This window comes from Glycine soja, chromosome 3, assembly GCF_004193775.1.
Source record: "Glycine soja cultivar W05 chromosome 3, ASM419377v2, whole genome shotgun sequence".
In the NCBI taxonomy this organism is placed as follows: domain Eukaryota; kingdom Viridiplantae; phylum Streptophyta; class Magnoliopsida; order Fabales; family Fabaceae; genus Glycine; species Glycine soja.
In genome coordinates this window covers 4,695,168-4,707,423 of record NC_041004.1, presented here as the reverse complement: position 1 = coordinate 4,707,423, position 12,256 = coordinate 4,695,168, and the positions used below count along the sequence as shown (strand labels likewise).

The window sequence follows — 12,256 nt, the reverse complement described above, 5'->3', positions numbered from 1 at the left end:
ATTTTGAATTTTATAAAAAATAAACATAAATAGAAATAGAATTTCTTCAAAAATAGATATGTGTAAATAATTAACTTTTTAGACTAGCAAGTAGCACTTCCAACTAGGTTCATGGATTTGATCAAAGATAAAGTTAGATGGGAGTCTGAGCTGGGATTATATCATTGCTAATCATATATGATGTTTTAATACGCGTATCCTCTATGTACTTTAACGTGATAAAGTTGTAAAAAGGAAAAGTTTTACAAAAAGAGAACAAAAGAAGGTTTAAATAAAGGATTTTCTTTAATATTAAATGAAAATAGAATATATACCAAAACCAAAGAGCAATGCTCAAATTATTTGATTGGTTCCATGAATATTATAATACAATCATGGAAGACCATATCATACACCATTGGCATTAATAGCAGCCAAGTCCACAACAACCATTACCAATTTGCAGCGTCACAACTTGATGAAGCCAGTGCCTACCAGTTCATACAAAGTCAAGAAAATCATAATTGTAATTTTTTTCTTCTTTCAAAATACCATTATACACAGAAAACTCCAATTAAATCTGATTTGCAAATTCATCACTGTGAAAACATTAATCATGAATTAAGATGTGGACTTGAACAAATTGGCTGCTGATACTTTTCTTGCACACACCCACATGCTTTGTCAACGAATGAATTTGACCATACGATATACTTCACAATACTATTAATATGTCAACCGGTATATCATAAAAAGATTTGAAGTGGCACCGGAATTCCGTGTGCATAGTTATCAAACAAATAAAATTAAATGAAAAGAAAAGCAAATTAGAACACAGTCAAAATTCAAAAACCACCCACGATATTTGTATAATATTATTATATTATAATTATATCATTAAAATCAATCAACCTAATTTGACTGTAACAAATTATCATAACCACATGTTGAATTCCTACTTGTAGAGAGAAAAATTAACACATAAAAAAAATGAATAAAATTTATTATGTTCGTATCGGTTACCTCAAATTTGATAATTATAATTTAATTTTTTATTAAATTATAATATTATTAATAATATCTACATAATTAATCTTTCATTGCATATACATTTTTAATCATAATTTTATATTGATTAAATTACTTTAATATTTTAACTAATAAAATAAAGACTCTAACTCATTTAATTATGTGGGACATATATATGTAGGATTCAAAATTGTTAAAATAAGAACGTGAATTAATTTGAATAAAATTATTTTAATTTAATTATATGTTTTAAGTTTAAATTTTAAATATGGAATTGCGTTAAATATATGAAAAAATTGTTATTATGTTCAATTTAAATAAATTATTAGCTAGCAGACCCCATTTCTCTCATTGACTGATCGAGTTTGGCACGTAGAAAACAAAAACACGAATTGTTTTATGGATAAATATGCATACATTACACATACAATTTTTTTTAATGCTTGTATTATTTAAATCTTTATTTTTTATATATAAAAAAAAAATTGTGCCTTCATCTCAATTAAAAAGTCATCATGATCTTGTTCTTCTTCCTTCCTTAACTTCCATCGCACCTTTTAACTATCCTCAATTGGCTGAGAATTATAACAAAAACATGGCGCTTTCTCCGGAAACGTTTACAACCCGAAAACGACGCCCCCGAGGGTCGTCGTTTACGTCCCCGAAGGTAAACGACCTTAACGTGTTGAGCTCTTTGCTTCAACTAACGGATCAGATATGTTCCCTAAATCTCACAGCCACCCTCTTAAACCGTGTTTCCTCTTCCACCATCCGCAAAACGCAGCTCCTCGGCGTCGTTTTCGAGGAGCTCTTCCGCGTTTCGAATCTGAACTCCGATTCCGTTCTGTTCCTCTGCCTCGAGGAAATGTACATCGTTCTCCACAAGCTCAAAACCCTAATCCAAGATTTCTCCAACGGAAGCAAGTTCAATTTGCTCATGCAGATCGATACCGTCGCGGAGAGCTTCCACAGGCTCACCGGAGAACTCTCCACGCTCCTCGACGTGTTCCCTCTCCAAGACCTCGACCTCAACGACGACGTTAGGGAACTCGTTCTCCTCGTCAGAAAACAGTGCTCTGAAGCGAAGGCGTTCATCGGAGCCGAACATGTCAGCCTCCGCAACGACGTCGTTTTGGTCCTCGACCGGATCAAGAACGAGATCGTCCCCGACCAAGCGCATCTCGCTTCAATCTTCGAGAAATTGGAGATTCGCGACGCGTCGAGCTGCAGAGCGGAGATTGAGAGCCTCGAGGAAGAGATTCACAACCGTTGCGAAGAGCAACCGAAAACAGATCTCGTCGCGTTAATCGGCCTCGTCCGTTTCGCGAAGTGCGTTCTCTACGGCGCGTCAACGCCGTCGCAGAAAACCGTCACTCTGCGGCGGAACCAGTCGTCGGAGCTGGCGATTCCGGCGGATTACCGGTGTCCGATAAGCCTAGAGCTCATGCGCGATCCCGTCGTGGTGGCAACAGGACAAACATACGATCGTGTATCAATCAAGCTCTGGATGGATTCTGGACACAACACGTGTCCAAAAACGGGTCAAACGTTATCACACAGCGACCTAATCCCCAATCGCGTCCTGCGGAACATGATAACAGCGTGGTGCCGCGAGCAGAGAATCCCCTTCGAAGCAGAAACGGATACAGGGAAACTCAACGGTGGAGTTACCAACAAAGCCGCATTAGAAGCCACGCGAATGACGGTGTCGTTTTTGATCAACAAGCTCAAGGGAAGGGAAAACGATAACGTTAACGTTCCTTTGAGTGTTGAAGACACAAACGGCGTCGTTTACGAGCTTCGGGTGTTGGCTAAGACAGATTCGGATAGCCGAGCTTGTATAGCCGAAGCGGGAGCGATTCCGGTTTTGGTTCGGTTCCTTAATGCGGAGAATCCGAGCCTGCAGGTTAACGCCGTCACGACGATTTTGAACATGTCAATATTGGAAGCGAATAAGACTAAGATAATGGAGACTGACGGCGCGTTAAACGGCATCGCCGAGGTTTTGATATCGGGTGCCACGTGGGAGGCCAAGGCGAACGCGGCAGCGACGGTGTTTAGTTTGTCCGGTGTGGCGGCGCACAGAAAGAAGCTGGGGAGGAAGACACGTGTCGTGAGCGGGTTGGTGGGTTTGGCCAAGAGTGGGCCCGAGGGGGCGAGGAGGGACGCTCTGGCGGCGATATTGAACTTGGCGGCGGATAGGGAGACGGTGGCGAGGTTGGTGGAGGGGGGTGTGGTGGGGATCGCGGCCGAGGTGATGGCGGCGATGCCGGAGGAGGGGGTGACGATTCTGGAGGCAGTGGTGAAGAGGGGTGGGTTGGTGGCGGTGGCGGCGGCGTACGCCGGGATTAAGAGGCTGGGGGCAGTGCTGAGGGAGGGGTCGGAGAGGGCGAGGGAGAGCGCGGCGGCGACGCTGGTGACAATGTGTCGGAAAGGGGGGTCGGAGGTTGTGGCGGAGATGGCGGCGGTGCCCGGCGTGGAGAGGATCATTTGGGAGCTTATGGCGGTGGGAAGTGTCAGGGGGCGGCGGAAGGCGGCGACGCTGTTGAGGATTCTGCGGCGGTGGGCGGCGGGGCTCGACGGTGGCGAAAATGAAGGGTTCCCGACAACTACCACCATGGTTGCTTCCTCAACCACTACTGTGGTTGTTCCAACCACCACCACCACCACTTCGTTAGCACAGTAACAAACAATTTGTCTGTTATCACAACATCGTCAATTAGTACAATTTGTAAATGTCTCAAAGGTGAAAAGTTGTTGTACCTTTTTTTTTTTTCTTTCATTTTACCCTTTTTCATTGATTTTGCCATCCCTGTAAAATGTAATTTATGGAGCAGTTTTTTTTTTTTTTTTTTTTTGTATTTTAAACAGACTATTTTGGCATTCTTTCATTCTTTTGTGACTATGTGTTTCCAATTTGTGAATGGTAGATTTGAGTTGCTGAAAAGTTGCTCCTTAATTATATATGGTTGTTAATTTTTCATGAACTCTTTCTAATGTAATGGCAACAGAACTTCGAGTACAAGAGCTACTACTTAGTACTATCCATTATATTTTGCACTTCTTTGGCATGTTATGCAAGAACAGCATAATCGTTCTTCAAAGCTTGATGTGTTCCTTTTATTTCAATCAATTTCATTTCTTAGGCAGTATGCTGGTGTGTGTGTGTGTAACGGGTATTATGTGAAATATGTTTGCAAGTTGGTGAGGTTTTTTATGCCAATTCATTCAAAGGGATTTTAAGATCAGATTTCCATGTGGAGATGTGCTGATATATGGCAAAAGATAGAAAATTGTGAAGAAAGTAACTGTACTACCAGCATATTTATATTGGTTAATATATTAAAATTACACGGTTGTAAGAAGGTTGTGGTGTCTAGTGCTGGTGGGATAAAGTCATGATTTATATGCCAATATTGATGGGAGCATGTTATTCTCGGTATGATTATCACTGGAGGTTTGGGAAGCAATTTTATAATTCATTTTACATTGTATTGTGACTCCTTAGGCGTGAAATTGTAATGGGTTGGGGATGATACAATACTGAGCAAGTATTCTGGTTTGTGTTCTTTTAATAAAGTTCTCCTTGAGTATGAAGAAGGATGCAAACAACGGAGGAGGGAGTTTTGGCATGAGGGTAAGATGAGTATGAGGATGCTTTTGGTTAATTTGTGAATGGTAAATTTGAGTTTCTGAAAAGTTACTTGTTCTTTATAATGGTAGTTAAAATTTCATGAGCTTTTTGTAATAACATAGCAGCCTAAGTTTGAGTAAATGAGTTACTACTTACTACTATCCATTATATTTGACAATTCTTTGGTATGTTCTGCAAGATATGGCATAGGCTTTCTTCAAATCTTGATGTGTTCCTTTTATTTCGAACAATTTCATTGGGATGCGAGATCTTTTCTCTAGGTTTATGGTGTTACAAAGTGAGAACATTGAGAAATATACTTAAGCAATGTTAGAGAAGCAATAGGTCAGCAAGAGGAAACAAGTATGGGGCAGGGTGAAAATACACTGATGTAATACCAGCGTAGTGTAAAAGGAAAGGAATTTGTTTGTTTGAAGAAAAAAAATAAAGAATGTGCTGGGATTATTTGGAAAGGAATTTTCTTGTATATGGATTTCTTTAAATAATATTTCGTTATCTTTGCTGTTACAAAAAAAAAAAAAAATCATTGAGAGATAAAATGAATGCAAACAGAGGGGTAAGATGAGTACAAGGATGCTTGTTTTTGCAGGTGTCACTATATCAGGTATGTGAGACATATTGGTTAAGTAAACTTGGAATACCATTGAAGTTGTTAGAAAACACTCGATTTTCATCTCAATGCAACTATGTCATGTGGCGTCATTTGATGGAAAATTGTTAACTTACACAGAAGACAACCATGTCAAAGATCCATGATTTAGGAGAAAAGTCAACTTAATGCAACGACTTTCGGTGGGTTTTTTTATTTTTGGTCCAAAACTACTTTGTCAAAGTGAAGTCAACTGTATGTTTTTCCTTTCCTTGTGTCTGGGCTAGTTTTGACTTTTCTAGGCTCACGGTGAAGCCCTATATCTCATAACCTCAGAACTTCATGGGCCTCAAGTAGATATTATTGAGGATGTTGCTACATGCACCATGCAAATTGCTGGTACACCCAGCATAACTTGCGTAATTCCCATTTTTCCATTTTGTCAAACTGATACGGATTGGGTAATCCATAAGTCTCATACAGATTGGCCAATCCATAAGTGGCCCAAACAATTTTTTTTAATTTTTTTTCAAAAATATGTTTTACGAATTAATTTAAAATTAATAGCTTTTGCAGGAATCGAATCTATGACTTTCGTGTTATTAACACAATGCTCTAACAAACTGAAATAATATATCAATTATATTATAAAATAATTAATTTCGTTATATATAACATTAAAATTTTTAATGTATATTTAATGCACATGTAAATTTAGATAATAAATTTTGTGAAAATTAATTTTGATCTAATGATTATGACTTATGTAAATTTATGAAACCTATGATTGAGACTTATGGATTGCCCAATCCATATCAATTTTATGGAAGGATAAAATGAGAGTTGCTCAAGTTATACTAGGTGTATCAACAATTTACATGGTGTGCGTAGCAACACCCGATTATAGAGCTTATTTTTCTTTTATTCATTCTCTCCTTCGAACAGCAACCCTTGCATGTGCAAGTACAATACCTTGAGCTTTTTTTTCTAAAAAAAATGTTGATTATTAATTTTGTTAGCAAATCAAATTTGTAATAGTTTTTCTTTTTATTTTTCTTTTTAACCACCAAACTAACCTTATATCTTCCCAACACCTTGAGTTGAATATCGATCATATCCCCTTCCCCCAAAAAATGTTGATTATTTATTAATATCAATCAGATAAAATAAATTAGAACCCATGAGCCTAACCTAACTCAATTGATTGGCACAATTGTTTGCTAGTATATCCAGTAAGAGGTTCATCACTCCTTAATGAAACATTCATTTCTCATCTTCCTATTTTCCCTTGGGTTCTTTTAAGCACCACTCTAACGGTAGGGACTTGTTTTAGGCTCTGACAAGGTCTATCTAGCACCCAAATGAAAAGAAATGTCAATAGACTAACATGGTATTACAAGCAAGACCCGCCCTATAATAATAATACAAAGAAGTAACAAAGGGGTATAACATTGGCACGAGGTACATTCTTTGTCCTTCCTAAAAATACAAACTTTCTTAAATGTTTTTTTTTCCAGCCATGACACTTACACTCTTTGGTCCCCTCTTCAATCAAAATCCATTTCATCCTTGATTTATGTATAGATTCTAGTTTGGACACGCACACACCACCTAGACCGTTAACATGACCATTGGTCTTGTACCTTTCCATGCAATATTGAGGGGGACCAGTATTGAGAGTATTGACCAAATTTAATAGTGTTATCCCACCAAAATACTCTCATCAAATACAATGCAGCAAAACAAACCAATCTTTTTTCTATACAAGCTTCTGGGAGGGACATATAATGCATGCACATCATAACATATTTATTTCTTACCAGTTTATTAATCTCTAACTGGGAGTATTTATTTCTCCGGTACCATTATTCATGTTCTCTATGGTACCAAAATTTTTGAAATTCTAGCTAGGGATATGATATGAGTTGACATCAATGTCAATTTTAGATCTGGGGTATCCAGGTCAGCATAGCCCATCATGTGCACTTGAAATTTCTTTAATTTCCCTTTTGCAATATGGCATTCCTTGACATTTTGTACTATTTTATTTTTCCCTTTGCAATGTGGGAATTCATGACATTTTTTTCTTTTTTGCTTTGGTTGAAAAATGATTCGTTATCTTTACCTAAGAGACATGGTACATCAAGGGCTTCTTGCCTAGAAAACGATGGATACACATGGGGCCAAACTAAGGCTCTAGACTATATAGCAAACCCATGTTCTACTAGTTTCCATAAGCTTGAAATAAAAACAATAATAAGATACAAACATAACAAAATTGTAGAGTAATCCAATGTTGCACAACCTCTTTATTAGATGGGCCACTTGGATTTTCTACATTTGGATGCACGTAATAATCCTGACCCACAACAACAAGCTTCCACTCCCCAAAAGCCTTTTCCTTTCTCATGCCTTTCTAATTCTTTTGAACGACTCTCCCTTTCTTGGAATAACAAAATTTTAACCAAAATTGAAGTCCTTGCAGATTGCACTAAATCAATGAGCCAATGAGCCAATGAGCATCACACTCACAGAAAAATTATAATACAAGAAATTTAGATTATTTTATCTAAATGCAGTATTTAGAAAATATAGGGAATTCAATAATTTTAATAGATTTGAGGTTAGAAAATTGATTTATATTTACGAAAGATATTTTTAAAGTATTTAAAAAAATATTTTTTTTGGTGATATAATAAATACGAAAATTTTAAAGATTTTAATTGTTAGAATTTTTTAATGAAAAATTATTTTTTCCTTATTTTAAAGTTAGTTTTATAAATGAGAAATTATCAAATACATTCAGTTGTAGCGAAATTAATTTCATATTTTTTTTTACCAAATTTACTAACGAGTAGTTGGTTTAGATGGTTCATAAGTACATACTTGATTCTTTTTAAAAATAAAATTTCAGGAACATAACTAGTTAACTACGTACTTGATTTTTCTAAACTAAAATTTCAGGTTTTAACTTTGCATGGAAAAAAAAATTCTCGGAGTGAGGCTTGCGACATTATAAACATGCCTTTAGTAAGATATACTGCTGTCATAGCTGATAGCTATACACGAGAGAAGAAACAAGAATTTAGCAAATATTTAAGTCACTACTGAAATGTTAGAGATTTTGGGGTACCTCATTTTATATGAATTCATAATATATTCTATGCTTCTATGAACTAATAATTCACTAAGCAATCTGCAAATTTTATATGGGAAGAGAGATATTATTGAAGTCACTACTGAAATAGCTCATTATATTCACTCTTGTTTTGTACAACAACATATTACGAAATGATAGCTTAAAAGAGCTAACAATCAATATTAAGGGTCTCCTATATTTGATTCCGAAATTTAATTATGCATGAAAAATTCCTTGCAAGTCGTAATTGCTTCAGTTTTTCAACTGCCGAAAGAGAATTCACTAATTTCACCTCCATCAAATTAGATCTAACAAAGACATCCATAGTTTATCTGATTAATATTACAGCTGAAAATTTACCCTTTAGACTACAAATTTTCTTTTTCTGATGGAGAAACCACAATCCAACACACATAATCTCTTCTTTTCTGAGTGAACTATATTGTTTAATAACCGCTCACTGCTCCATGGATAAATGTATGCTCAGGAAAGAAATTATGCTTGCATCAGGTTGCATTTTCCTGCAATTGTCCGTAATGTAAAGTTTTTTTAATTCACCTCAACACAACCGCAACCATAATTTAAAAGCGTGATAAAGCTAATTAAAAACTACATCTTATGTGATTTATATTAGGAGTTAATCGCTTATCCTTTTTCATATGACTTTGTTAAGTATGTCTGTTACCATTTGTTGAAAGGTATTCAGTGACTATTTGATCCTATTTTTAATCATAGATCCCTGTATTTAGACAATTTTAAGATTCTTATCAACATATGCTAAGTTCACATAGATAAGCCTTTTCTTTTTACAACTTCATTTATATTTTTTCCTCCTGGTTACAAGTTACACTAGTGCTTTTACTTTACCCTCATCAATAAAAACACCCCAGTTGGTCTTGGTTAGTTTTTATTGTTAGTGTTTGTGTAAGTGTATGTCTGCTCCCATGCATGTCTCTTGTTGCATTCCTTTTCCCATGATGGGCCACGTTCATTAATGTGGGCTCACTGTAGCTTTGCAATGAGACATTATATAAGTCAGCATGTAATCCACGTGGAGAAGAATGCTGTGCCTTAAGCCCAGAAGGCACAAAATTTCTGCAAGCAAATTTGTCTACGTGGAAGGGTAGTGTTTTGTTAAAGGATCAAAACAAAAAAAGGAAAACAGTGATCACGGTTATTATTTTAGAATAAAGTTACATAGACATATGATGATGGTTGGCACCTTGAGAGAAAAAAAAATATAAATGCAATAAATGATAATTTAATAGAAAGATAAAATTAATAAAAAAAATAAAAAGATCAAATAAGTGTATATTATATATAGCTGTTGATATATAATTATTTATTACTCAATATTTTATAAGATAACAAAACAATGTGTTTGGTTTAGGCTTTAATTAGTGTCACAATTCCACAATGTCATTCACTATATCTACCCCACTCATTTTTGCCTTTATGCCAACTTTTTCCTCTCTTGTGGCCCCTACCCCCTCATCACCAATTCCAAATACCCCTATCTCTATTTATTATCCTATAAAGAGTGCCAAAACAGACACTAGTAGAGTTATCTCATGTCTCATCCCCACACTAGAGAGAACTAGAAACCATAAACCATTCCACACCTTCACAAACACACAAACTCAAAGAAACACACACACATAGAGTGAGACAGAGAGAGAGGCATGGGGAATCACAGGTTTAAGTTATCAGATATGATTCCAAATGCTTGGTTTTACAAGCTGAGGGACATGGGTAAAGGAAGAGATTCAAGAAAGCAAAACACAACACCCTCTAGGAAAAAGAAGCAAACTTCACCCCCTTCAACCACACATTCATCAATACGAAACCAACCCCACCAACAAAACAACAACAACCCCAGAAAATCCTACTATTTCACAAGAGACCTCAAAATCTCACCCTCAAACACCCCAAAAACTATTTCCCCTCCTAGAAAATCAACCAAACAAAGAACCAAAAAAAGAACACCAACAAGAACACCAAAACTTGTCTCCTCCTCAGGTTGTAGCTGCCGCACCACCCTTGAATCCATGTGGACCAAATCAGATTCACCACAAGATGAACACTCTTCCTCATCCCCATTTGACACCTCTCCCGAGTCACAATCCCCAGAATTCAGAACAGACCGTGTTCTTCTCCCATTTTCTTCATCATTCGATGAAATGGTGTCCTTGTCCACCACCTCTTGCGCCTCTTGCAGACTCAACACAAACAAAAACAAAAACAACACCACCAACGACACCATCATAGACGTGGACAAAAACTCCATTGCAAGAAAAGATAACAAGCTTGATGGCTACTACAATTACAACACCAACAATGGCTATGATGACACCTTCTCAGAGCTTGAGCTTCCTCCAATCATAACCAAGCCATCATCCAAGTTACTAAAGAAGAGAGAACTCAAACAAGGGTCCTTGAAGGTGAGAATTGTGAAGGAACAAGACTCTGCAATGAAGGAACAGAGGAACCATCATGGTTCTTTGAGGAGGCTATCTGTGAGTTCTCCAGGGGTGAGGTTGAGGATCCACTCGCCGAGAATCGCCGGCAGGAGGGGCCGGAAAAGCGTGTCATCGTCATCGACGACGACAAGTTCCGGCTCCCGGAGAAGCCTCTCCGAGAGCTTTGCGGTTGTGAAATCATCCTTTGACCCACAAAAGGACTTCATGGAGTCCATGGTGGAGATGATTGTGGAGAACAACATAAGGGCATCCAAGGACTTGGAAGATCTACTTGCTTGCTACCTTTCTCTCAATTCAGATGAGTATCATGACCTCATCATCAAAGTGTTCAAGCAAATTTGGTTTGATTTGACTCAACCAAGGTAGTAGTAGTAAATTCTAAAGATCTCAAGTTATTGTTTAAATTGCAGTTTTGTTAGAATCCTTTGATATTGTAAGAAATTGCAGATAAATTACGTAAACAAAAAATCCAAAAATCTTTATGTTGCGGTCAAAATCACTGTGGCATGCCGTTTATTAAAACCTTGATGGGGCTCGAGTTGTATGGAAATATGGTTCTCAAAATTTGTAATGCTTGAAAGCTTTATTAATGTAGACAAAAATTCTTAATTAGTTTTCAGGCTTTTAATTTTTCATATAATTTTTTTTTATCTGTGTAATTATGCATGTAATGTATTTTGGAAAGTTGAATAGACTCTAGTGCTAAGCCAAATGAAACATTTGATCATGAGGCTCTTAAAGTTTACATATTTTCCTTGTGAAGGAATCGTAAATGATCAATCTATAGGGAAATTTCTCTGCTTTGGCTTTGGTCCATGAGAAAACAAAAGGGGTTTGGAGAATTTTTGTCACCAAGGGCATTAATTCGTTTATGATTTTGTATGCTGCAGAACTGCATAGAGACTGTATAGTAGGGTCATGGGCAGGTAAACGTGTACAATGGTTTCTACACGGAGATTGTTCTATTATGAGCATAGTAAGGAAAATAAAAATAAAAATGGGCATGTTGGTTTTGTGTCATTTTACTCAAGCAACTTAGGCACCAAAATTGCGTCAGAAAATTCAGTACCCTCGTAAACCTAAAGTAGTTTGAGAACAAGACATAGAACTGCACAAAATTGTATAAATAGTTAACACCTAAGGGTCCCTCATCAAGCATCATATGCAATAACTGACAGCTTCTTCTATTGAACTTTGGATTTTTTTTACCCAAAAGAAGTTGCCCTTTAAGTACACGCTCTAGCTAGATTTTTCACGTCTTTGCTCACAAATTTTAGAAGGGTTTTTTTGGTTTGTGCTTATCCCCAAGCCAGACCATGCAGCTTTTTTTTTTAGATCTCGCATGCAAATTTTTTTTCCATCCCAAAACACACAATAATATATTG

General features: G+C 36.7%; 2 protein-coding genes across 2 annotated transcripts; both read left to right on the top strand.

Annotated features, from left to right (window-relative positions):
• Positions 1 to 1,490: 1,490 nt before the first annotated feature.
• Positions 1,491 to 4,033, top strand: LOC114405981 (U-box domain-containing protein 16-like). The gene has a single exon (XM_028368515.1). It carries the CDS (start codon positions 1,604 to 1,606, stop codon positions 3,692 to 3,694), a length of 2,091 nt encoding a protein of 696 aa, XP_028224316.1. The 5' UTR covers positions 1,491 to 1,603; the 3' UTR covers positions 3,695 to 4,033.
• A 5,905-nt stretch (positions 4,034 to 9,938) lies between these two features.
• Positions 9,939 to 11,583, top strand: LOC114405980 (transcription repressor OFP1). Its single transcript, XM_028368514.1, has one exon. The coding sequence runs from the start codon at positions 10,074 to 10,076 to the stop codon at positions 11,235 to 11,237; it is 1,164 nt and encodes a 387-aa protein (XP_028224315.1). The 5' UTR covers positions 9,939 to 10,073; the 3' UTR covers positions 11,238 to 11,583.
• Positions 11,584 to 12,256: the final 673 nt, after the last annotated feature.